At 38.3% G+C, this 27615-nt stretch overlaps 2 protein-coding genes across 5 annotated transcripts in view; one reads left to right on the top strand and one right to left on the bottom strand.

Moving 5' to 3' along the window:
• Positions 1 to 5937: 5937 nt before the first annotated feature.
• LOC117038419 (uncharacterized) lies at positions 5938 to 6851 on the bottom strand. Its single transcript, XM_033135405.1, has 2 exons — positions 6479 to 6851; positions 5938 to 6372 (listed from the first exon to the last, which is right to left on the bottom strand). Exons 1-2 carry the CDS (start codon positions 6849 to 6851, stop codon positions 5972 to 5974), a joined length of 774 nt encoding a protein of 257 aa, XP_032991296.1. The 3' UTR covers positions 5938 to 5971.
• FBXW7 (F-box and WD repeat domain containing 7) overlaps positions 6582 to 27615 on the top strand; it is a 173020-nt gene continuing 151986 nt past the window's right edge. The window contains exon 1 of one of the 4 annotated variants that reach the window (XM_033134256.1): positions 6582 to 6805. The gene's annotated coding sequence lies outside the window, so the exon portion shown is untranslated. The remainder of the gene's footprint in view (positions 6806 to 27615) is intronic. The other 3 variants (XM_033134249.1, XM_033134255.1, XM_033134254.1) reach the window with 3 other exon arrangements.

Here is a 27615-nt window from a genome sequence, read left to right as displayed (position 1 = left end):
CCAGTTTTTAGTTTCACTAAAAATATTTAAATATGAATGAAGAAGGCAATGTGTGAACCTTGATGAGATCTAGGTTGGCCCTGGGGAAGGGCACAAGCTATCAAAAATACTGTTGGTATTTTATACTTGAAATTTGCTAAGAGAGTAGATCTTCAATGTTGTCATCACGCCAACCCCTCCCCCCAACCCCCCAAAAAACCAAAACCAAAAGGTATGTGAGGTAAGTGTTCACTACCCTAATTTTGGTAATCATTTCACACTGTGTTCTTGTATCAAATCATCATGTTTTACATCTTAAACTTATACAATGTTATTTGTCAATTATATCCCAGTAAAGCTGGAAAGAAATATTATTGGGACAATTAGGGAAATTTAAATATGAACTATACTTAGAAAAAGATTTTTGTTAATTTTTAAAAGTTGATTAAAGGTTGGGGTTAGGATATATCCTTTTTCGTAGGTTATACTTGCTGAAGTACTTGGAGTGAAGCATCATGATGTTTGCAACTTAGTTTCAAATGGTTCAGAAAAAGTACATAAAGCAAGTACAGCAACATCTTAACAAGGACTGATTCTGGGTGAAAGGTATATAAACACATACACTACTCTTTCAATGTTTCTGTATTTTTCAAAATTGTCATGAAAATCTGAAAAATGATAATGGGATTGAAGGCTTCTGGCATATGATCATTTATTTGCTTATCAAGAGAAGAAAGCGGTGACTCATTTATGCAATGAATATGGTCATCAGATGATAATATAGATCAAATAGTCTTAGATAGTGACTGGTGTAAAGTATTGAGCCTGGCACATCCCAGGCACTAAACAGAAAGCTCTATGAAGCTAGGGACAAGGTCTGCTTTCTTTAAAACATTTTAAGCCCAGTAAGCACTTAGTTGAGTGTTAGGAAATAGTAGGTGATAAGTAGTTTTTGCTCACTGAATGGTGAAGTAAATGTGAAAATTCTATACTTATTTATGATAGATATTCTAACCCTTTCGTTTTTCTCTATATTACTGCCTTTTGGAAGTTAACACAATAAAATACAAATAATATTTATGTATTTGGTACCTCTGGCAACTCCCTATTGTTAATTCAATAACTGAACTTTGAATTTCAACCAGAACATTTTAAAGCCTTTGCTCTTCAGAGTTAAGTTACATCTAAGCCTACCTTAACATTTTTATGAAGTTATTTCTTTAACGCTGCTTTTACTCATTAATTTAAAAAATAATAGCTAGATTAGATAAAAATACTCTGTGACTATGACAAAACCAAATGAAGGATTCTTCTGAAAATTTAAGGTTAAATTATCAAAGATTTCAAGTGATTCAAAGTTATTTTATTTATTTTCTATTAAAACTATAAGTCATCTATCATTCATTTTTAATCTTTTTGCAAACCCAGATAATAATAAAAGTAACATAGGCAATCTCATCAAACGGTTGATAAGTTTTCTAGGTTGGTTTCTTCTTGTATTTAAAAAATGTTAAGTTCTGATATCCTCCAACATTTTTAACAGCATTATGAAATTATTAGGGAGCTGGTCATCAAATCCAAGAGCCTTTCCTGTATCACTGGACACTACTAACCACTGCTTTCTTTTTTTGTAACTCTTTTCTCAGATATTAAGGAAGTATGGTAATTCTTTGAAGAGGCAATGGGGCCTAGTAACAGACTAGCTATAAGGGATGAAGGGGAGAGTGGAGAAACTGTATTTTTTTAAAGCAAGTTTCCAGGTAATCCTTTTTAGCACTATCATTTATATTAACCTTTAAAGTTTGCATTTATTAACTTTTATTCATATCAGTATGATCCTAAAGCTGTTAGGCTTAAAATAACTAATCAATGGTAGAAAAAGAGGTTTGCAATGTGGAAGTGAACAATATTCTATAGGCCATGGGATTCATTTACCTTACTGCTCCACAAGACTGAGTAGGTGTGATAAAATGGCACACGTACTCTATTTGAAGACTTGGAATCCAGGCTTCCTGTTTACTTGCTCATTTGACCTGGGCATGTTAATTAAAAATCTTCCACCGGTTTTAAAATATCACTGATTCTAAATAAAGAATTGACAGATAAGAGAATGATAAAAACAATTAAACAGAATAACATGTTGGGAAAATCTGCCAGGTAGTAACATGGGTGGTATGTATTTGATATTAATGAGTGACATTAAAAACAAACTAACCATGTATTTTAGCAGGAACGTTAAGAGGGAAAAAAAGCTATTGTGACTTTTTAAAAATGAATAAAACTGGGAAATGAAAAACAAATCTGTGCTGGGGAAACAATTTGTTACATAGTTGCCTATAAAGCAACAAAGAATAGAGTTTAGATACATCGATTCAAGAGAATAAAGATTGCTTTTACATGCTTGAGGGAAACTAAATCATAACAAATGACAATACCACATTGGGCATCTCAGATATAGGCATGAAAAAGATAACACATTCACAAAAGAGGAAACCCAAACGGCTAGTTGATATATGAAAAGGTCCTCACCAGCATCAGTAACCAGGGGGAATGCAAGTTCAAACCACAGTGACATAGTACTACACACCTAGCAGAGTGACAAAACTGAAAAGGACTGGTAATACTGAGAGCGGCTGAGGGTGTGAAGCATGGGACTCATACATGGCTGGTGTGATTATAACACTTTAGAAAACAGTTCAGCATTATTTATTCAACTTTATGAAACACATAACCACTCCCAGGTATATACCGTACAGAAACTGACATAGACGTGATGAAATACCTATATGAAGAATGTTCACAGTAGAGCTTATAACAGTCCCAAACTGGAAACCCAGATAGCCATTAACAGTAGAATGGTTAAATAAACTATGGCATACACTAAATAAATTATGGAACACTGCAGTACACAGCAATTAAAAAATGAAGAAATTACAGCTATATGAACAACCTGAACACAGATTAAAAACAATGTTGAGCTAAAGCAGTAAGTACAACAGATTACATATTATGTTGTTCTGTTTAATAAGGTTCAAAAGAAAGGGCAAAAGTAAACAATGTATTGTTTAGGGATGCATGCCTGTGATAAAACAACAGAGGAAAGCAAGGAAATGATTATCACAAAAGTTAGAATCGTGGTTACCTCTAAAAAAGGGGGCGAGTTGTGCTCAGTAGGGAGACTTCTGGGGTGTTGGTAATGCTGTTTCTTGACCTGGTTTGTCACATGGAGGTTTCTTTTTTAATTACTCTTTATACTGAATAACTGCTTTATGCACTTTAATGTGTATTTCACAATGAAAATGATAAAATTGAATCCTGTAGATGGCATTTGTAGAAAGAATTTTTGCCAGGTAATTTAGCTTATGAAATTTTTGACAGTATAAACCACTGATGTGGGATAATAAAACACTGATTATCTCAGAACAGCTCACTCTCCAGTGTAGGAGAAAAGAACCCTATCCAAATATCCATTTGTTATATTTTAACATAGTATGCAGATCTTTATCACCAAGAAATTGATGAACCAGGGGAAGACCTCTGTTCCCTAAAACTTCAGATTTTTTGGAATTTTGAATGAACTAGCTGTTTTTCCCTCTGGATTAATAATAAAAGAACTAAAGAGTTGCAAACCAAGTTGTAAATGTGTGAACTTCCTCCTCTCCAGTTCACAGGTCCAGCTGTTTCCTCTAGTTATCATGCTGGGTGGTGAGGTAGGTGGATCTTGCCCAGTGAGATTAGTGCAGCTGTTACTTCAAAAGTATGTGGCTAAGGGCTCTCCTGAGTGCCATCCTGTCCCTCAGCACTAAGGTTCTAAGGTGGAGCCACAGATTAGGCTGCTGAAAAACCCCACTTGGTACACAGTTTTCTGGAGGTATCGTCTGCTGGGTCGCAGAGCTCTGCTGTTTGTACTCTTTTTATCCAAAATCCATATAACTTAAAATCTGAGGTGCTCAGCTTCACAAAATCCCCTGAGTCTGTGCATTTTACTACTTCAATTTCCACCAGAAAATTAAGAAGACAGGCAGAAACAAAAAAGATTTGTTTTGTAGCTATGTGAAGCCATCAGTTGGTGGTCTGATTCCCTGAGTCTTACTTGGAAGAACACGGAGAAGGCAGGTCATGAAAAAGTATCCAGAGTATCTTAAGCAGGATAGTTAACCTGGCTCTTGGAACTCAGGACCAAGGGCGCTTGGGCAGGTGCTACTTTGTGAGTCTCTTCTTGCACCTGAAACATTCCCCCCCACCCCGCATCACTTTTTCTACAGCATTTACATAAAAACAAGCCTCGGGATTTACCCAGTTAGAAGTTTCCTTGGTCTATTGCTTGCATATGGTGGTGGCAGTAGTGGCAGAAACACTGAGTTCCCAAATCTTCCTCTAAGAACTTGCTCCTTATCCCTTGAGGTGGAAAGAACTGTAATAGCTATCAGTGCCTCTTCCAGAGAAGGCAGCGTGTGCCAGGGTCCAGCGACAGAATCGTGGAATCTGCTGCCTTTCTTCATTGCTGCTGCTTTTATCTCATTTTCACACTGTTCACCAGGACAGGTTCAAGGCTGATTTCAGAGGATTCTGGCCCTTTTATCTTAAAAATTTCTTTTCCTAGACAACTACATTTTTGAGTTTTTACTTTACTTTTCAGGATAACATCTGTAGGGAAAGCTGCACAACAGTAATATTTTAGAAAGTACATCGTCTTTGAGTCAGACCCGAAACACAGGCCACAATTTCTTGATGACGGTAATGTACAGATTCACAACCCAGACCAGCTCTCCATGGCTGCATCCCACGAGCACGAATGATTACTAAAACGGAGGCACTACTAAACTCTTCCCCTGAACAGTCAACTATCCTCCTACAATCTCCGGGAAGAGGACTCTCTTCGCTCGTCCGCGCAATTCGCCTCCTTTTTCACCTAAGACTCAGGTTGTGACTCCGTACTCAAGCCGCACCCTTATTTCCTCTTTTTTGGGGGGTGGGAGGGCGGAAGGAGGGAGGGATGTACTACAACTCTCATCTTTACAATGCTATGCAGTTTGCAAAGCGCTGGCACTTCACCCACTCTTCTGAGCTCCGCGAGTGCTCATTCAGTCATTCATTCCTTCACGAAACATTTGCTCCGCCCGACCACACATCATCTGGCGCCGGGTAGCGTCCCACACCACGGGAAGGGTGGGGCGCTCGCTCCCTGGAACAGGTGTAAGTGGATCAGGCTGTAGGACAACTGCTCGCACAGTGCGGCTTTTCAAAGGCCCGTTGGGGGCCACATGCCTCACCTTCGGGTGGTGAGCGCCCGAGCATGGCCGCGCGGCCTGGGCCTCCTCCTTACTCTCCGAGGAGCAGTCACCACCTACCCTGAAGGAAACCGTTAAAGAGCAAGCCCTGTCCGCCGCCCGCGGGTCGGGGGTAAGATCAGGCGGCAAGCTGAGGCTCCACTCGGCTCCTCCCCTTCCTCTCTTCAATTCTGACGCGGCCGCAGAGGCGGCGGCGGCGAGTCCCGCGGCCCGAGGCGCACCCACCCGCTCGCCGAGCCCCGACTTCCTCTTCCTTCCGAGCGTCATCAGAGCGCGCCCGAGTCTCCCAGGGCGGGGTGGTTGGAAAGGCAAAAAAGGCCCGCGGAGGAAGCCTCCGAGCGGAAAGGAAAGGGAGGGGGCGAGGAGAGCGGTTGCTAGGTGACTTGCGTCATCGGTCCGCGCCGCTTTCCTCCCGCCCCTCTCTCTGGAGTGAGGCGAGAGCCCCGCACAGAGCGAGCGAGACAGCTAGCTAAGCTCCGGGTGCTACTGCCACCGCCGCCGAGAGCGTGAGAGCCGGGGAGCATCCGAGAGACCCCGCCCCCGTGCACTGGCCGCCGCCGAGACCTCCGCCCTAACCTGGGCCAGCGGGAGCCGCGGCCACCGCTCTTCTCCCCCCCTCACCTTCCCGGCCGGCAGCCGCGGCTGCACACGCCGGAGCCCGAGCCCCAGTCGGAGCCGGCGGCTGGGGGGCAGGGAGGCGGCTACCTGGGGCCGGGAGTAGTCAGCTGCTCCGCCGTGAGAGGACGCTGAGGAGGTGCCGGAGCTTCTGTCTGGTCCCGGGGCACGGGGCGAGGGACCCCCAAGGTATAGGGAGGGGGTCCCAGCCGCAGCGACACATGCGGGAGCCGGGAGCGGGGGCGGCGCCGAGCGGAGCCGGCCGGGTCCCCCACCTCGCCGCCGCCTCGGCCACCCGCCCGGGGCCGTAGCATCTCGCCCCGGAGTGTATGAGCCGGGGCCCCAAGCTCATCGACCACCCCCGGGCGGGGGGGCGGGGACCCCCATGTGAAGCGGCGGCCCGGGCAGCGTGGAGAGCAGGACCGGCGCCACCGTCCTTTCCTTACCTTCCCCCTCCCCTTAACCCCCTCGGGGGTCTTCTCTCGTGGTCAGTCGCCGGCCCCCCGGCTCCTCGGCAGGACTCCGGGAGGAGTTCTTAGAGCCCCCTCCCCCGCCCCAGCCCGGAGGGCGGCGGGGCCGGGGGGACCCGGGGGGCCGGCCGCTGCCACCGCCCAGAGAAAACTTTATAAAAAAAAAATCCGGAGCCTCCCGAACGTGACTGTCCCGGGAGAAGTGGCCCAGGACGGGCAGAAAACACAACCTGAAGAGACCCAGGAAGAGGAAAAGAGGAGGTAAGCAGTGCTGCTGCCGCCTCTGCTTCGGCGGCGCGGAAGAGACCCGGGTGGCCGCCTGGTTGAGCGACACGAGCCCCGCTTCTGCCTCAGTCCCGCGCCAGTCGGAGCCTTCCGCAGCTTCAGCCTCAGTCCGGAGGAAGAAGGGAACCCACCCACTTTCTCGGCGCCACGGCTCCTCTCTAAAGTGTGAGTGGTCCCGGGACAGGGATTGAGGGGTGGGAAGTGGATGCATGCGGGTGCGCCCTCCCTGAGTTTTGCTGATGTTTTCCAGGAGTGTTGGGAGTGCATAGGTGAAGGGGTACCTTTATTCCGCACAGCACAATAAGCTATTAGGTAGTCCTGCGTTTAACCTTTTAGCTTTTTGTACGTGTAATACGCAAGCTTGCAGGTTTCTCTTAGAGGAGTTCTGTCTTTCTCTAGAGTGGACACTTGCACCTTTCTGGCCAGTAATTGACAAAAGGAAATTGAGGAAGCGGGAGCTTACGTGCGCACAAAGGGTCTCTCTCTAATACACCTTTTCCTGGTATACCGGGTGTGAAACAGCGCTGTAGTTTTTGTTTCTGGGCAACTCCTATTATTTGGGTTCCCAAGTGGGAACCTCTTACCCAGCAAACCTCTGAAAGTAAAATTCCTTCCTTTTTTTTCAGTCTTCTTTGAAGCGATTTACATTTCAGTACCTATTGGTACAGGAGTTTTTTACCTTCACATTTCCTGGGTCCAATACCTGTGTGTTAGGTCACTGTAACAGACTTCAGTTATTCAGGAAATTCTGAGTTCCTATGAATCACAACTTACTTGGGGAGCGCATTTGATACTTTAACCAGTTTGTAAAAGTTGTTACATTTGTTTCCTTACCCGAGTGCTTTTTTTTTTTTTTTTTTTTTTTTTTTTTTGAGTAGCATATGTCCCAATTGCTAGACTTTTTTATTTGGCAGAATGACTTGAGGCTTGGTTATTTGAGTTGTCTTTACTTCTCTATCAAATGAGAAACTTTTGATATTTAACATTTTGAAGGATTATTTTTTTTCCTTCCATTATTTTAGAGGTTAAGTGTATTAAAATCTTTGTATTTTAGGTATCCTCTCAGAGTGCCAAATTAAGGTGCAGGAAAGCAATTACCATTTCATATTTTTATACAGACCTTAAGGCTTCAGCATAGGATGGAATTTTGCATAACAGAACATAGGATGTACTATCATATACTGAGAATTATGGACCCTCCAGAAAACTGTGTGGGTTTGCTCTCTGAAGCCACTGCTGAGTGAAGCTTTGGGGGAAATGAATATAAGCCTGAGGTTGTCTGCCCTAACTTCTCCATTCAGGATGTTGATTACATTTATTTAAAACTTCTCAAACAATGTTTTCTTCCTGTACTTTTTCTCTTTTGAACTAATGAGTTCTACAAGTTTATTTGCTCCTGAATTACGTAACAATTCATTTATTTATCCCAAACCTATCTCTTTAAAGTTCCAGGACACCTTTTGAGTTTGTGTTTTGAGAAATGCTAAAACCAGGGTTCATCTAGTTTTACAGATTTTGATTGTTTCTCTTGACCATTCATTATCTTTTTTGACTCTTTCTTTTTTTTTTTTTAAATGTCCATTACATGTTTTTTTTTGTTGTTTTTGTGTTTATTGGGGAAAGGGAACAGGACTTTATTGGGGGAACAGTGTGTACTTCCAGGCCTTTTTTTTTTCCAAGTCAAGTGGTTGTCCTTTAAATCTTAGTTGTGGAGGGTGCCGTTCAGCTTCATTGTCCTTTCAGTCTTAGTTGTGGAGGGCGCAGCTCAGCTCCAGGTCCAGTTGCCGTTTTCTAGTTGCAGGGGGCACAGTCCACCATCCCTTGTGGGAGTCGAACCGGCAACCTTGTGGTTGAGAGGACACATTCCAACCAACTGAGCAATCCGGGATGAGCAATCCGGGAGCAGCAGCTCAGCTCAAGGTGCCGTGTTCAATTTTCTAGTTGCAGGGGTCGCTGCCCACCATCCCTTGCGGCACTCGAGTTGAACTGGCAACCTTGTGGTTGAGAGCCCGTGCTCCAACCAACTGAGCCATTCGGGAGGCAGCTCAGCTCAAGGGTGCTGTGTTCAATCTTAGTTGCAGGGGTTGGAGCCCACCATCCCTTGTGGGACTCAAGGAGTTCAACCGGCAGCTTTGTGGTTAAGAGCCCACTGGCCCATGTGGGAATCGAACCGGCAGCCTTCGGAGTTAGGAGCATGGAGCTCTAACCACCTGAGCCACCGGGCCGGCCCCTTTTTTGACTCTTTTTGTCTTAGATAATTTCTTCGAATCCTTTGATCACTTTGATTTTCTCTGGAACTTCTCCACCTGTTTTAGTTTTTCTTTATATGCCTTGTTCCTGTTACGCTTTTGTAAGGAACCTTAAATTCTATATTGTAAGTGGGTACTGACATGAAAATATTGAGTAGTGGATGTAATGTTAGACGAGTCAAAAACAAATATCTCTAGTTCTGTTATCTTATTTTGTGACCGTGACGAAGTCATGTATCCCATGTTTTACAGAGATAGGAGGAAGAAAAGTCTAGTCTTTCATAGTCTGTTTTTGGGGGAAGAGTGGATTCCCAACCAACAAACTATAGTTTGAGTGTAGATTGTACTCCATCAAACTTCCTTACTAACTTTAAGGCTTATTTATTGCTTTGACTATAGATTGGTTTAAAATCACGGTAATGTTTTATTGTACATTTGGGTATCAAAGAAACAACAAAGTTTTTGGGGCCTCTGCCTTTGAGATGCTTTTACTTATGGGTGGCAAAGGCAATGAATCACAATTGCACAAAATTATAGGATGGGGGGAATGGAGCAATATTTACTACCACTATCTGTCAGATACTGTGCTTGGTGCCTTTTAGATGTAAATGTATTTATACATCTTTCATTAGGGAAATGTTGGTGTTGAACTGTACAGAGCTAATTGGAATGTCTGAGCCAAATCTAGGAAGGTCTTTTTTAGGAAGAAAACTGTTTAAGACTTTTGGAATTGGAGAGTGTGAGGAACGAAAGTAATTAGGAAGTTAGCTTGATGAGCATACAGAGGGAAGTTTTTGGTAGGCTTAGGGTCCATCTGTGTTTGTGTAGATACATGTTTACAGCTCAGAGAAGCAATTGAGAACAATGCTCCCGAGACAGTAGTTGTAGATGATTGAGGAGAAACTATTTTAGGCCAAGAGGCAATATACCTGGATTGGGATTTTCTTTTTCTAGGGAACCAGCATTTTTATACCATGATCATTGAAGAGCTATATAGACGGAGGAATGAAAAAACAGATGCGTCCAATATTTTAATATGGTGCTAGTGGTTTCTTGTAAAAAATAATTTAGAAATGGGATACTGTACTTTGTTTTGGACATTAAATTTTAGGGTAACTGTTGGATACTGATGCAATCTCATGCCAGTAAAATAAACTTACGAGTGATACACTAAAAATGTAGAGCTGGGAGTCAGTTTCAAAGTATAAAGGTTTCTTGAGAGTGCTGATGCAGAATAAAAATCTGAAAAATGGGTATTTTTGCTTGGGGGAGGGAAATCTGTTAAAGTTAGCAAAGATATATATAGTAGGAACAAAGAATGGATGAAACTCGCCCTAAAATAGATGTTTTAAAAGTGGATAAGAGTTGAAGTTGAAAAGGGAGGAACACAGTCTTTAAACATGGCCACCAGTTTAGTCTTAGGGAATATGCTTCTGTATTATTGGAACAGCTATCACAAACTTGTCATACAGTATATAACCTCCCTTGAGGTCAAGTTCAGAGGAACATATAGGATTTTACTGTTGAGGAACTTACATATAAAAAGACAGAGTTCTTTCACCATATTCATGTTTTTAAAGTTTGCCCAGCATTATTATCCTAAGTTTGGTGTTTAACATGACGAAGTGGGGCTAAAAATAGCTGGCAGAGAGAAGACTGCTTCCCCTGCTCGCCGTTGGTGTGTGTCTTTGTGTCCGGTACAATGGAGGGGATATCCCTGTGTTGCCACAGCAGTGCTGAAAATTCTTTTTTTTTCTTTTTTTCTTTTTTTTTGGAGAAAAACCTTTTTATTAAAAAACAAACACAAAAGAACTTGGCACTTAAAAAAATTCACACATCTTGAAGCCTGAGACACTGGAAGACTTGTCCTGTTTTTCCTTTTTGTGGTGAAACCTGCAGTTAGTGTGGCTAGCGTTTAGTGTTGACTCTAGCAAGGGCTCAGGATTGTGGGGTGCGGAATATATAAATAACCACACTTTTGTGTTCCTTAGTTCTAATTCTCCATCTTCCTAATAGCTTCCTTGGCCTCTTAAGAGTGTAATTCAAATGGCAAAACCCTCTGGGGAAGAGAAATTTAGACAGGGAGTTTAGATGTAAGGTGATTCCAGAATGAGGGGACAGGGACTGGAATATATGCCGTATGGGTGCCTGCTCTCTTTAATCCTCCTTTGTATATTTTTGATGCAGGCAAAACAATGTTTTGATGAATTAAGTTTACTTAAAGGGCAACCTTTTCGGGTTAACATGATTTACTAGTAAAGACAGTGGGAAAAGTGAGACTCTGGAAACCTCCTTTGCTTTGCCTTGGCAGGTTTGGGATTGATACGGGATGATTGAAGAACCGTGAGGATGTGAGTTTGTGTTTCTGTGTTTTTGCACCAGATGACGGCAAAGCCCACATCTAAGCTAGTAGCGGCCCAATTCATGGACTTTGGAGATAGTTTTTGGAAAAGTCCTGTGTTGCCAGTGATGTGTCATTGTGTAGAGGAGTGGTTGGCAAACTTTTTTTTTTTGTTGTTAAGGGTGAGTTAGTGAATAGCTTACGTTTTGTGGGCCACATGGTCTCTGTTGCAGTGATTCAGTTCTGCTCTTGTGTGAAAGCAGCCATAGATGATATGTAAGTGAATGAGTAAGTGTGACTTATTCCAACAAATAAAAACGGAGGTAAGTTGGATTTAGCGCGTAGTTTATGGGTCCTGGGTGGAGACAACTACCAAGTCCACCAATAGTGCAGTCTGAGCTTCACCCATTACAAAGCTGGGACTGGCTGTTTTAGGTTGTTTGTGTTTTCTAAGTGAGCTGTGTTCCTTGGGGGCTCTCTTTATAGGATTCTGCATAAAGCATAGAGTCTACTGTTCAACATAGTGGTGAAAACTGTGGGTTGAGGAGCAATGACAGTGCCATCTATAAAGGGATGCAGCAAAAAGTAGGGGCTCCTTGTGTTTCTTGTTCACAGATACCACCATAATTGGCTTGTAGTGGTATACTGGCTATGTGTCACGGCCAAACGTATCTTTGAAGAAACATACAGATATAATTTTGAAAGATTCTGAAAATAAATTGGAAAGCATTTATTTTAGATGTAAAATTAGAAGTTATTATGGTTGGCTTGAATCAGATGAAAGTATTAGCCAAATTATAAGAACATTAAAGTTTGATACTTCTGTCGCTTAAAGTCTTAATTTCTTGTGACCAATTCAGTGTGTAGAATTATTAGCTCCACAATTTTTGTTAATTTCAAGTATTATATCTTAACACATCACTTAAATTATTGAAATGTATGCTTTAAAAAACCTTTGCTGTATTTTTAAGTGTAAATGTAAATGTAGCATGGGTTAATTTCTTAGGTCAGTCTGTCTCCAATGTGTTGTTTAGAAAGGATAGTTCACTCTGTGCAATTAACATTGTAGTTGATATCAAAACATTTGTTTTATATGTCAATAAATACCTGCATTTGATGATGGTATATTTTTGCCCTGGTTTCTTAAATCTTGTTTATCTCAGGATTCTCCTGTTTATGGCAGGAAAGGGGGTTACTCTTGCAGTAGTGGTCACTTTTTAGTTAATTTCAAACCAGGTTTTACTTTATGCAGTATTTCTATACGTGTAATTGGTACTTCAGTGACTCTTCCTTTAAAAAAAAGAGTTTATATAATCTGACAATTTTAGTATACCTTTTAGAGGGTCACTATAGAAAGTTACTTTCCTATTCATTAGGAGAGGATTCTGTCCTTATTGTTTTAAAAATCTTCCTTTTAATTTTTGCCTTTTCAAGTAATTTTCTCATTTTCTCAAGCTTAAGAACGGGTGGCAATTTAAAAGATACAAGGTGTTCATCTCATATTTGTAAATATTCCAAATAGAAATATTTTATATTGATAACGCTTTCAGTGGACCAGGGAAAAGAGTGATGTATACTTTTTTTTTCGTTTTTTTTTTTTTTTTTTTTTTAGCGTAGCTGAATTGTCATTACAAGCACATGAATAAAGTTGCTTTCAAATTATGAACTCTTGCTGTTAAGCCTTTCTACGTTGAAACTTTTCCTCTAAGTATAAAAACAGTCTGTCTTATGCCTTAAAGTATGTGCTTTTAGATTTTTGCTATTTTCTCATGATACCTCATTGATACTTTATCATGATACCTTTCACAGTACGTTTGGAGTATATTTTCTAAATGTATGTGACATTTCCTTAACACTATGGGGTATATATTTTCTAATAATTATACTTCTATACATAAGTATATTTAAAATTTTCTCATATTCTACATTCAGAATTGTGAAATATTTGAGGGAACATCGGTACTTAAATTTTCTAAAACATTCCTTTAAAATTTTTGAGTAACACTTGATTTGTCTAAAACAGGAAACTATTACAAGAAAATATGAGAGCCTACATTTGTGTTGTAGCTGCAATACCGGTAGCTGAAAGATAATAAACAGTGCTACACAAGAGACCTTTTTGCTCGATATCTTATCTTTTGCTCTTTCCCCATGACCTAAGGGATAGCTTGTGGATCAGTCAGATAGAGTGCACTTTTTGTTGCTATGCTGTGTCTCTTCCGCCGTTTCTTTCCAGTGGAAAGTTAGCTATTGGGAATCTGGGTGTCTTTAGGAAGGAGGTACGTAGCATGTTGTGAGTGTGTCTGTGTGTACTTGTACCTAGTGTATTGTGCTAGGTGCTCCTTTTTGCATGACTGCTCTGGAATTTAGGAAATATCAAAATACATAGTGCAAAATATTTTTAATGTCAGGTAGCCTTTCCTCTGAGAGGCTTACCATTGGGTAAGATAACCATGTTTTCTTTTGGCTTATTCATCCCACAGCATCTTGAATGAACCCATCAATATACAGATAGTCTCTGACTTACGATGGTTCGACTTGGACTTTTTGGCTTTACGATGGTGTGAAAGTGATATGTGTTCACTAGAAACCGTACTTCAAATTTTGAATTTTGATCTTTTTCTGGGCTAGTGATAAGCAGTGTGATACTCTCTCGTGGTCCTGGATAGTGGCAATGAGATGATTTTGCCACACTGTAGGCCAATGTAAGGGTTCTGAGCACATTTAAGGTAGGCTCGGCTAAGCCAAGATGTTTGGGAGGTTAGGTGTAGTAAATGCATTTTCGACTTAGATGGATGTATTGGGACATACCCACCACAAGTCAAGGTGCATCTGTATGTTAGTGCCAAATGTGAAGTCTCGAGGCATATTGCTGGTTTGTTTTTGGAAGAATATAAATATCTTATCAGACTTTTAGGATGGTGTATTTTTTTAGGGGTAATAAATAATAGACTTTTGCATGACACCCTCTAGGTCTGAGAAGGAGTTGCTTCTCTTATAACTAATATCTAATGGTTGAAAATATTTTGCATGCCCGGAGCCAGCAACAAGCTGCTAATTCATTTCTCATTTACCTAATAAAATATAATCCTACTATGGAGGCAGAAGTCTTACTTGTTAGGCAGTTCATTTCTTAGCTACGCGGCCTTGGACCAGCTATTTATCCTTCTAATGTCAGCTTTAGTACCTGTTGATGGGAAAAACCATGTCCTGAACAGGGTTGTTAGGATTAAATGAGATGATATAAAACATGATGCAAAGCTCTTAGTCCGGTGCCGACACATGTTACCCATCACTGTTAAGTTATTAAGTTAAAGATGTGTTAAAGTGTGACACAGAGAGAAGGCTAAAGTCAGGGTTTACGTTGCCCCGCATTTAAATTCAGCCCTTGAATTTGACTAATAATAATGAAGTTATTCTGCAGTGGTTTCAAAAGCATCTGAACCAGTGTATGGTTCATTAACTTTTTATTTAAATAAAAAATTAAAAACTAGAAAAATGGCAGAACTGCTCTGGTTATTATTATTTATAGAAAAGCACTGATTTGAACATAACTGGAATTTGAATCCATCTCTAAGACCTCAGTAGTGCATAGATAAGAAAGAACTCTTAAAAATATTTTGTTGATTATCTCTGAAAGTGACTGTGGTTTAATTGTCCGTTTAGAACTATCAGGATGTAATTCGGTTATCGAGTCATTTAATTGTCTGTCTCTTTAACCATTGGGAATGAAAAGCTTTAAAACATATCATGAAGAAGTTTAATAAATTTTATCCTTATTATTGCATCTTAAATTAAGGTCGAAGGAATGTAGGTGATTCTATTTTAATTAAATTTTAGTTTCTCCCTTTTCCTAAAATGACTAGAGTGTCAGTTGTGCATGTTTGATATTCCCTTTTCATGCTTAGTATTCATTAAATACACGATCAGTTTCAGAAGTAACTTTTCCTTCAAGCTTGGCGTAGTGTTCTATTGGCCAATACAAGAAAGAAATGCTTCTGGATCATTTTTGTATTTGGAAAGTATTTCTGTTTTGAGAACAATTTGGCTATGCCTTCATAGTCTGTTTATTTAATAGAACTGTATTTTAAAGATAAGTATATGAAAAAAATCCAAAGGCAGAAAAGAAAGATTGAGATGTATTTCTTAGCACTGATTTTCTTGCCAGCTCTTCTCCTCACTCTCTAACTTCTTTCAGAGCACATTTGCTTTAGATTTTGGTGTAAATGCAGAAATTAGATTGGTTTAAATATTAGTGGATCTCTGGTTAAGTAGTTTATTTAATGAATATTCTAGTTTAAAAAATCAGTATTTTAAATATTTTTCTTTGTTGGTAGCAATTGGAGTTATGCTTCTGGAGTTACATTCTTTCCATATCACAGATTTTCAAAAAGGAATTTCATAATTATGAATAGGTTATTGGATAGATGGGAGAAAAGCATAGTCTCTCTAGTGAGTTTAATTTCTTCCTGCTTATTTATTATGGATGTAATACCAGAAGGTTAGATAAACATGTGGGTCATCAGTTTTCTTTTGCATGACTGGTGGTTCTAAATTGACTACTGTGTGAATTTTATAATAGAAACTTTGGGATGCTGCTGGAATGAGTGTGGGCCTCCTTATGTTGAGTATTACACAGGTAGATTTTTTTCATTAGAGATGCATTCAAATTTTAGCTTTCTAGATTAGAAATTTAGAGCAACACATACTTTAGGAAATTTAGGAAACACATACTTTCAGATGTTTTGTAAAGGCCATTTATTAATGGTAGGAGAGGAGAGATGGGATGTACTGAAGGGGGAAAGACACAGCGAAGGAGGGAGAGAAGAGGCAGATACCAGGGATGGTGGCTCCGGAAGTTTTGAGGTCAGTCTTACTCAGAGGTCACACCCTGTTATTTCTTTGGGTTGTGGACTTGGGGTGTTACCACTTGTTATCTGCCACCCTTTGAAATGTTGATTAGATGATTGACTCTAGTTCCTAGTGTATCAACATCTGGATTCTTTAAACCATTGAAGTTTTAATCTGTATAGGATAATCATTGTATCCTAGGGTGGGAAAATTTCCACTGTACCTGCTAGGAGAAGGGACCGACAGAGGGTTTTTGACCACATTGTAGTTCCTTTTTTGTTTGGTTTTGTTGTCTTTTTTCCTCATCGGCCACATTTCCCTAGCTTTGCCTAACAGGGATGCTTGTAATTCTACATATGTGACTTAGTTGTTGAGAGGAAAGCTTTGGGTGGATAGACCCAGGTTCCAGCTGTGCTGCTTTGTGACCATGGGCAAGTTATTTATTCTATGTGTTTTCTGTAAAACTGAGATGAAAATAATTGTACCTACCTCTCTCATAGGTAGGTAAGAGGATTGAAAGAGATAATGCATCACAGAGTCTAGCTGAGAGTTAGTGCTCAATAAGTGTCAGCTTTTGCAGTAATAATAAATATTGTGATTGTTACGAAAGTTATTATTTTTGTGAGGTTGCTGTTTTTATTATTTTTTTAATGCTGAGGGCATTTTTGATCTTTGCCTCTGAATATGTCTCTAGAATACTGCCCTTATTCAGCAGCAGATATTAACTGAACACCTGCTGTGCCAGCCACTGATCTAACTGAACAAAACATTAAAATCCCTGCCCTCTTGAAACGTACAGTCTGGTTGTGGGAGACAAAATACACAAAGCAAAATCAGTGACCCATCACTCGTCTGATGAAATTCGGTATTTAACTTCATGTGTTTAAGTGTCCATTGACCAATCCTATCAGTCTTTACCTTTAGATCTTTTTTCATTTGTTCCCGTTGCTGTGCTTGAGGATGTTTGGGGGCAGGAGCACCCTAAAAGCATAGAAGCAGTTGCATTGTCTCCAGCTCCAGCTCAATCTTAATTTTAAAGCAGCCTCATTACACTCCTCTTCATCTCCTTGACTTCCTACTTAAAGTGGTGACCACAAAATTTTCCTTTCAGTCCCCAGACTTCTGTTTCACGTTGCTTACAATGTGCTGTTTCTCGCCAGCTTATCACCTTTTGCTCATTCATGTCATTTCTAAGAGAGAGGGACACTAGAAACCGCTTTTAAGAAGTATTTCCTGACTAACTGTATACTTTTCCCATCACCCATTTCCTATTTCACACCTTCTATGTATTGTTAAATGAGATATTTAACTTGTTTTTTCTTTTTCAAAAAGATCTTTTTTCTTGTCTCTTTAATTAAATTGTAAACACTTTCAGGTCAGGGGCCACTTTTCTATTCCAAGCCATAGCTTCCTCATTTGAAAAAAAGATAATACCTACCTCACACAGGGATGCTGTGAGATTTTTAGAGGGAGAATGTGTGAAAAAATCCTGAGCCAAGTCCTTAATAAATGGTAGTTTCCTTTTCTTTAGTTCCTAAAGTTGGTACTGGGCATATAGTCATTGCTTAAAAAATATGTGTTAATTTATTCTGAATTGAGGTTGGGCACCTTTTACCTTCCACTGTTTGGATAATTTTATTTTTATTTCTAGATAAGATTCAAAATAATCACTTTAAAATTATCAGATGATAAAGGCTGAGGTATTAATAAGAGATGGCATAACAGTGATTAGGAGCAGGTACTCAATCCACCACTGCGTGGGTTCAAATACAGACTACTGCATTTATTGGTTGTGTGACTTTTGGCAAGTTATTTAGCTCTCTTGACCCCCGTTTCTTTATTTTTGAGACGGGGAAAACAATAACTACCTCATGCATACTGTGTTGTTAAATGAAAGGAGATAATAAATGAGAAGCACAGAGGCACATGACAATGGCCCCAGGGAACATTTGGCAATATCTGGAGATGGTTCTGATGGCCACAACTCAGAGGAGATGTGGGTGGGGGTGTTGCTAGTATCCAGTGGGTAGAGTCCAGGTATAAACAATGTACAGGGTAGCACCACACAACACAGGATTACCTGGTCCAAAATGTCAGTAGTCCCAAGGTTAGGAAACCCTGCTGTCTGTCTCCTATTTGGATATTTTTTTTGTGTAAGGAACTCTGCCAGTTAGGTTCTGTATAAATACCGATTATTGATAAAGGTAAGTCATAGACAGACATGGGTAGGCCTCATTTAATGTTTATTTTAAAAGACAGGCAAAAAGGAAAATTAATAGATTTTATGATTTTTTTTTTTTTAAGGTTATAGCGCAGTTACTCCAAAAGTAATCTAAGAGTGCTTACACTTATTGTTCAGATACTAGGAAAGGTTTCCGGGTGTATTGTCCTAATTTGATTTTTTTCAGTAGTAAACTCTTCATTTAAAAGTATATCAAGAGTAGGCAGCTTAAGAGATGTGAGCGCCATATACAAGTCTTCACAAAGTCAAGTATACACTATGGAAAAAGTAAGTGTCAAGGTTAATGGAATGATCTGTTGCGAGAAACCTTGGATCATGTCTGATTTGCCTGACTCCCTTCATGTTTTATTATTCACCAAGTCAAGGGCTCTTTAACTTAGGATCTCTTCTTTTTCTCTCTCCTTTTTTGCTCTCTGTTTAAAATTGAACCCTTACCATTCGCTGTCCATTTCAGGAGCTTCTAAATTGATTTCTTTGCTACTGTCCTTTATGTTCCTACCTGAATTGACACTTAGCTTAAGGGATAGCCTTTCTAGTCCAGATTCAATTTGCCATTCAAACCTCCCTGCACTATCGTTTTATTTCTGGGAGAGAATTAAGGCTGGGATTGAAATGAACTAACTTTTCTGCTGTGCATAGTGTTAGTTGTGTACCATCTTCAGGAGAATTGGGAAAATAGACACATCGTTTTCTGTATTTGTAGTGCAGATAACTTCCTTCACTTGTATCTAAACACTGACTGACTGTATGTGCCTTGATGTACAACATGTATATGCTTTAATGAATATTTGTGTGTGTGTGTGTATGTGTGTGTGTATGTGTGTTCCTGTGTAAACCTTCATATATATTTGTCTCTGCACCTTGCTAAATATTTCCTCTGCCTGGAGTACTGTTTTCCTTTCATTTGCGAAGCATTTACTTCTTAAGACCCTGCTTAAATATCATCTCCTCTAGGAAGCCTGTCCTGACTAATATAAGTAGTTAGTTGCTTTTTCTTCTTGCTACCCACAAGAGCTTTTCATAGCTCTTAATACAGTTATTTGTATTTTTCTCTTGCAAGAAAAATACAAGGTCTGTCAGTTCTTTGAGGACAAGGGTTGTGTCTTATTTATCTTTTCAGTTAATATCTCCTCATCCCAAGTACTTAACATTTCCTGCTGCATAGTAGTCATACAAGTATAGTATGTTAACAAATGAATGGAAGAGAAAAAAAAAACAGAAAGGTTTTTTAATAGGCTCTATAAGAGGAGGATATTATCTTGTCATTGTTTCCAAGTGCTTAGTGTACTGCCTGCCCATAGGTGTTCAACAATTATTTACTGAATGAATTAGAAGCCAGTTCCAATAATTGGTAGAAATTCCGTGTGAACCTTTTTCTTCTGCATTCCTAGAAGTAAAACAGCCTAGATATTTGGTACATCTGATGCGTTATGTCTGCCTTCCTTTTCTTGGAAGTACCGAGACTTTTGATTCAACAAATACCTTCTGAAAGATGCTTTTGGTTGATTTCTTTTTCACCGATTGGCCCATTCTAGTGTTGAGCTTGTTGGAAAGATGAATGTTTAGTATTAATTTTACATCATGAATGAGCTATCATGAAGTAAAAGTTTTAGGCCTTGTACATTTGGGCCCAAACAGAGTGTGAGTATGTATTTATTCTCAAGTGTGGATAATAACCGAGGCTGTTGAAGCATGGGGGAGAGAAAGGACAATTGCCTACTAGGTTAGGTCTCTTTCTTTTGATGATCATTGCTTTTACCTCAGCTGCTCCCAGTGATTTATAAAAAATTAGCTAAAAGGGAGAGAATGTGAATCCAGAGGATAAGAATATAGATTTGATAATTTTATAAATTAATAATTTGATGATCATCATTTTGATCCTCATAACCACCTGCTGAATGTTTGTTACATGTCAGGCACTGTGCTAAATAAGAATTTTTACATGCATTATTTTTATTTCTCACAGTTCCTATGAACCAGGTACCAATAAGCCGGTTTCATGGCAGGAGAAACAGATTCAGAGAACTTTCAAAGAACATATAGTTAGGAATTTGAACTCACAGAACTGGGATTCATATCCAGATCCATCTGACTCTGTAGTCTGTGCATGCTTTTAATCACCATGCATGATGCCTCTTAAGTTTCATTGGAGGAATTTTGTATTTAAAAATGGGAAGTCATCATTTGTACTGAGATAAGAGGGAAAATGACAGGATTTCATCTCATACAGATGTTAGAAGGAAAAAGATTAACACTCATGCAGAAAAAATTCCCAGATTTATGTCCTTGTGTAAAATAATTGAAATTTAAGCCTGTAATTTTAACTGACTTGCACTAACCTGCATTTTTTAAATTAAATTTAGTCTTGCTCTTGGTGCTACCATCAGGACAAATGTTCTGATCCATCTTTTGCAGTAGGAGAAATCTGTCTAGGCAAAAACCTGTCTAAAAGATTTTGGGGCAAAGTGATATTTATAAATATTTTTTTCTATGTGTAAAATGTGTTTTGTAGCTAGAGTTAAATCTTTTGAAAGAGGTGCTTGTTTAGGGGATGTGCCTCTGAAATACATTATTTAGGATTTGAAAACCGATGATTTGGCATGCTTGGAAGGTATAGCAGAAAATTTGAGAACCAAAACTTGTTAGTCTCTAAAGTATAAATTATTTAAGTTAATGGATATGTATGGAGTGTTTCCATTACGTACTTTCTTAAACTATTTTTGTTTGCTGAGATGATTTGTCATTTTAAAAAAATTTCATTCTCTTCTTTCCCATTCTTCATATAGGTCTGTTCCTTATCCAGTTAGTTTATTCATAGGTGTTTTACATTTAATAAATATAGTGAAAATAAGTTTTGACATGTGTACTATTTTTATTTGTTCATTATGAGATTTCAATAGTATGCATAATTTTATTTTGTTACCTTAAAAGGAGCTAAACATGGGTTTAGCCTCTAAAAATGTTTCCTAAAATATTTTCTCTTTTCTCTTGGTTGCATTTTAAATACTATATTTGTAACCATAGTTTTATACCTTTGAACTTTGCCCCTTCCCGAATTTTATTTCCATGCTTTTATAAAATTTTATTAAACGTTACATGCAAATACTGAGCCATGATCTGAATGATATTCTGTTAAAGATTAAAAATGCCTTAAAATTTAGGAGTCAGGGGTTAGGGTGCGGGGGATCATGTCGAGTTTAGTTAGGATTCTAAGTCTTAGATCGTTAGTGTTCTTTTACACTACCTACCACAGGGTGCCTTTTCTAGCAGTGAATGTTAATATGGCACTATTATAAAAATAATATTTATATCAACATTCAAGCACTTAATATGTGCCAAGCACCCTTCTTTGTCCTCTGTGTATTAACTCATTCAATCCTCATGGTGGTCCTCTGAGGTAAACGTGTTAATGTCCTTATTTTATAGTTGAAAATTTGGCAAAGATAAGTTCCACATGCTCAAGATTTTACCTTTAATTACTCGTGGAACTGGGATTGTATCTGAGCAGTCTGGTTTTAGAGCCTGGGACCTCAATCACTATTCTATACTATATTTATCACCTGTAAATTTATTTCTTACATATTATTTGTAGAACAGTGCCTGTCACACAATAAGATACATAGAAGTGCAGGCTATTTTCAATGGCATTTATTTTAAAGTTACTCTAGGTTGGCGGAGCATACCTTATGTATGTGTGTATGTGTGTATGTATGTATTTTTTCTTCTGTTGATTAGAGTCCAGACTTTATTGAGATTTCTCTTGTTCCTTTTGTTAATAGCTGAGTTCTCTGAGGTTCTTAGAAACTTGATGATTGCCCCAAATTATATGATCATGCTAGATCTCAAAATTAGCTTTTTTTACCACACATTTAACTGTAGAAATGGAAATGGACTGAGTTTTTTTTTTTTTTTTTTTTTTTTTTCTTTTTTTTTGCTGGGGGGGTGGTTTGTCATTGGTTTAGAAGGCAGAAACAAATATACTAAGATTATAGTATTGTTTACATGCCCAGTTGATGGAAGAAATAAATTCCTAGATGTTGTGAAGATTTTTTCCCTATGAAGTTTTGAGAGTAGTATAACCTTATCCTGCTGACTTGTGAAATTGAATCACATCACTCTAATAATATGAAGTATTAGAAATTGTTTTAATGCTAAAGATTAGCAGCCTTTTAGAGAAATAATATTAACCATAGTTCCTCAAATCTAAGAAGTCATCTGCATAAGTTTTCCATGACCGCGTTGCACATCACTGCAGTTTCGCAGCGTATCTCAGAGTCTCCGTTGGTCAGGAATCGGGTCCCGTCGGCAGGCGGGTCTTAGGAGGCCGAAACCTAGGCGACAGCCAGGACGGGGGTCTCAGCTGGAGCTCAGGATCCTCTTCCAGCCTTTCTGCAAACTGGTGATTTGCAGAATTCAATTCCTTGTGTCTGTAGAAATGCTATCCTGTTTTCCTGCTGTTGTCAGGCAGGGACCACTCTCCTAGAGGCTGTAGGAGACCACCCTTGCGTTCTTGCCCTGTCCTCTCCGTGGGCAGTTCGTCATGGTTGTTGGCTACTTCAGTGACACGAGAAGAATCTCCCTTCTAATCTCTTTGCTTTCTTTTAAGAACTGATCTCCTTAGGTGAGGCATACCCACAATAATCTCCCTAATTTCAAACCAACTGATTCGGGATTTCAATTATATCTATAAAATATTAGTTTCTTTATTAGGTCTTAACACTGTGGGGGTAAAGTGATTCTCCTTGATGCTTTCTGAACTCAGTTCTGGGATGTTCTTTTTTCTTTTTTTTAAATTGGGGGAATATTGGGGAACAGTGTGTTTCTCTAGGGCCCATCAACTCCAAGTTGTCCTTCAATCTAGTTTTGGAGGGTGCAGCTCAGCTCCAAGTCCAGTTGCCGTTCTCAGTGTTTAGTTGCAGGAGGCGCAACCCACCATCCCATGCGGGAATTGAACTGGCAACCTTGTTGTTAAGAGCTCGTGTTCTAACCAACTGAGCCAATATGAAAACTTACTAATGAGATATTTTAGATTCTTATTTTGGTACTAATTTTGAGATCTGGTATATATTTCACACTTAACATCACATCTTGGGTGGACTTGGCGACATTTGAAGTGCTTACCAGCTTGTGGCTTCCATATTGGGCGGTGCAGATGTACATTGTGAGCTTTTTTTTTTCTGCTAGCGACAATAGTATGTGAACTCCACAGGGAATAGGTTTTAACAGTGTTTGACCCTCTAATAGGTTAGGGCTTTCCGTGTTTCAGAATGGTTTTTATGGTTGAGATACAAAGTTTTTTTTATAAAAGTAAATACATTTTTATACATTTCCCTCATTACATAAGTAATATCATTGTTGAAAATTTGGAAAAGTCTGGATAAGAGATTATCAATTAACCTTAATCAAAAGATAACAAATGTTAACTTTTGTTGAGTTTCCTCTTTGCGAATGTATCATTTTAAGTCAAAGAGAAAATAGATTTAAAAAAAAAATCTTAATTCCTTCCTCTGTATACACACATGTATTAATTATTATTGAGTCCTTTTGCCTCTTAAATTTATTCCTTCTATTTCCCAGGCTATATCCTACTACAGAGTCTCTGTGACGGGGGGCTCTATGGAGCCCAACAATCGGAATGGTGCTCCCTGGATTGGGGTTAACGAAAGAAGCCCTGAGGGCTTTTATGTACTCATTGATAAACCAGTATAGTTACTTTTTTTTTCCTGCCTGCAATCTTTTCCACACATCTCCAGCTTTATTGTTATTGAGGTATACTTTACATATCATAAAATTTACTTTTTTGAAGTATACAATTTAGTGGGTTTTGTATATTCATGAAGTTTTGCAGCCATTACTACTATCTAATTCTATAGTATTTTCATCACCCCCAAAATAAACTCTTTGTCCATTAGCAGTCACTTCCCATTTCCCCTCCCCCCAGTTCCCTGGCAACCACCAGTCTACTTTCCATCTTGATGGATTTGCCTATTTTGGACATTTCATGTAAATGGAATCATGCAGTAGTATATGGCCTTTTGTGTTTGGCTTATTTCACTTAGCATAATTTTTCAAGATTCTACTGTGTTCTACCACGTATCAGTACTGCATTCTTTTTTATGGCTGAATAGTATTCCATTGTACGGAGATACCACATTTAATTTATCTATTCATGGACATTTGGGTTGTTCCCAATTTTTGGCTAGTATGAATAACCTCCCAGCTTTTTTCCCAAGAACATTACTTTCTTTATATCACCCCCTCATTCTTGTTCGGATTTTTGGTGACTCCCTATTGCTTATACAACACAGTAGAAAGTATTTAGTTTTTACTAAAAGTCTTAACAAAGTGTGGCCTGAAGCTACTTTTCTTCTTCATTGTGCTGTTCCTTACCATTTCTAAAATACATGCTTCATATGAATGATAGGTTATGTAGACAATATAGAGAAATTTGTCGATTGAATTCATTTTAAAATGACCTAAATTTTTAAGAATGAAGATCTACATCGACAAAACAAGGAATGAATGAATGAACGAATCAATGTGTATATGTATTTTATATATATGTATACATATATATGTATTCTGGAGACTTAGAAAGGCAGATATTAGAACAGAGTGTAAAGAGAAACATAGTAGAACAAAGAAAGTTTTTTTTTTTCTGGGTTTGTTCATTATGTCACATAGAGAGACCTATTCATTTTCATATAATGTGCAAAAATACCTCGTTTGAATCAGCCTTTGATACATGGAACTCATTGAAATCATTTTTTCTGGTTAACTCTATTAGTAGCTTTGTTTTTTCTGTGGCAGCAGTTTTTTTCCCCCTTATCCAAATAGAGTCATCTTTTTCTTTTTTTTTGACGTGTCTAAAAATAGTAAAAATGAAATATTTTAATATATACAGTACTTAAACCTTTCCACAATGTCTTTATGAATACACACACACAAATATATATAGTGGTATTCTCTCTCACTTTGTAGAAAAGAGCATAATATACAGACTTCCTTTTTTTGTTTTATGGTATATGTTACAGATCTTTTCGTAATAGCTCATTGGGAACTTTCTCATTTATTTTCCTGCAGGATGATTTCTCCAAAGTGAAATTACTGAATCAAAAGGTAGATCCAGTTGAAATATGATCACCTATACTTGTAATCATAGAAAAAGAGAAAAGGGAATATAAACGGGAAAAAGGAAACTGGATTTTTTTGGACTTTGTTTATAGATAAAAAATGGAGGATCAGAAATTTTGAGTAATTGCCCATGGCTGTGCCACCAAAGCAGGGGTCAGAATGCTAATCCAGGTATTTCTGATTTTAAATATGCTTTAAAACCTGTTTTATCCATATTGTGTTTGATGACCAAAAGAGAAGGCATGCCAACTTCTTTTTGGAGAGAATAATTGAATTCCAGATTTTATTTAAGTCATTTTTCTAATGACTAATGATGTTGAACATTTTTCATGTGCTTATTGGTCACATCATTTTTGGAGAAATGTCTGTTCAAGCCCTTTGCCCATTTTTAAATTGGGTTGTTTGTTCTTGTGTTGTAGGAATTCTTTATATATTCTGAATATTAAGCCCTTATCAAATATATGGTTTACACATATTTTCACTAATTTGGTAGGTTGTCTTTTTACTTTCTTGGTAATGCCTTTTGATACAAAAAGTTTTAATTTTGATAAAGTCCACTTTATCATATATATATATATATATATATATATATATATATATATATATATATATATATTTTTTTTTTTTTTTTTCCCTTTGGTTGCTCATACTTTGGTGTCATATGTAAGAATCCATTGCCAAGATCATGGCAATCCAAGATTGTGAAGATGTATCACTGTGTTTTTGTGTAAGAGTTTTGTGATTTTAGCTCTTGTATTTGGATTGTTGATCCATTTTGAGTTAACTTTTGTATACGCTGTGAGGCAGGGATCAGCCTCATTCCTTTGTATGTGGAAATCCAGTTGTCCCAGCACTATTTGTAGAAGAACTATTCTTTCTCCATTGAGTGGACTTGGCCACCTTACTGAAAGTCATTTGGCCCCAGATATGTGGTTCAATGTCTGGACTATGAGTATTGTTCAGTTGGTGTATATGTCTATCCTTATGTATCACGGTGTTTAGAATATAAATTCCTCATGCTGTTTATGTATTTAAACAACTCTTTAGGCACTTTAAGTGCTATTTTTACTTTTTATTCTTAATAAAATAAAAATTATAAGGTACTTTAAGCATTTAAAATACTACACTTAGTAAATTCTAAAGAAATTTAGTATCATGTGATGGGCACTCTCCTGGGCTTCTGTGGAAAGCATGAGGGTGCCCAAGACTTGTTTCCATTTTATAACAACTTACACTTCAACTTACTAACTTGAAAAGCTGTACTTTTGCTTTGCCATTCTATTTTTTGTGTGAGTCCAACATTATGATGTCCTTAGGAAAGTGTAGGATATGAGATGCCTATTCTTACACTTGATCTTAGCCAAAAGGCGGAGAAGTGAGAGATGCCTATTCCTTTTGCAGCAAAATTGGAATGTTTAGCTATTATAGTATCACGTTTTTTGCTTTCATGTATAGTTTGCGTCCTTACTTTTAATAAGCACCCAATTTTACTATTTTCCTTATCTTTATATAATTTGTTGCTGTTATATTCTGCAACTAGTTTCCTAGAGAACGGTTCTCCTGTTTTACTTATTATTAAATACTGTTTAAGCTATTATAACACTAAAGCTGCAAATGCTGCTAAAACATAGTGTATCACTGAATCTTCTTTGGGCGAATTTATGTTCTCATGCCGAGACTGATTTGTTTACTTTGTGTTGTGCATATAGTTTGATTGGCAATTGTAATGTGAACTTCCAGGGCGATATTTTAGTATTAATAGTTGACAGCAGTGTTCTAAAGAATGTACTCTTCTTATAAGAACCTAATTATTTTATGTTCATGTTCAGTTAATCTTGCCTAGAACAGCACTGTGTGATACAAATATAATTTGAGCCACACATGTGATTTAAAATTTCTAGTAGCCTCATTAAAAAAAGCAAAAAAAAGATGCTAAATTAATTAAAATGTTTTACTTAACCTGATATATCCAAAATATCATTCTAACTGATCATCAGTAAAAAAATACGGAGATGTTTTACATTTTTTTGTACCAATTCTTCAAAAACCTGGTAGATATTTTATATCTCAATGGTCACTAAATAGTCATCAGAAATACTTGATCTTCATTTAGATTTCATAGAATTTAAGGTTGAAAAAGTAGATTCACATACCTAAG

This window comes from Rhinolophus ferrumequinum, chromosome 18, assembly GCF_004115265.2.
Source record: "Rhinolophus ferrumequinum isolate MPI-CBG mRhiFer1 chromosome 18, mRhiFer1_v1.p, whole genome shotgun sequence".
Classification (NCBI taxonomy): Eukaryota; Metazoa; Chordata; class Mammalia; order Chiroptera; family Rhinolophidae; genus Rhinolophus; species Rhinolophus ferrumequinum.
The sequence above is the reverse complement of the archived record's forward strand: the minus strand, read 5'-3'. Positions and strand labels throughout refer to the sequence as shown.

Excerpts from the sequence above, each read along its gene's own strand:
- LOC117038419 (XM_033135405.1), bottom strand. The coding sequence starts at position 6,851 with ATGCATCCACTTCCCACCCCTCAATCCCTGTCCCGGGACCACTCACAC. Across the intron at positions 6,373-6,478 it reads GGGCGGTGGCAGCGGCCGGC|CACGAGAGAAGACCCCCGAG; the intron begins CCCCCGGGTCCC and ends CCGGCGACTGAC.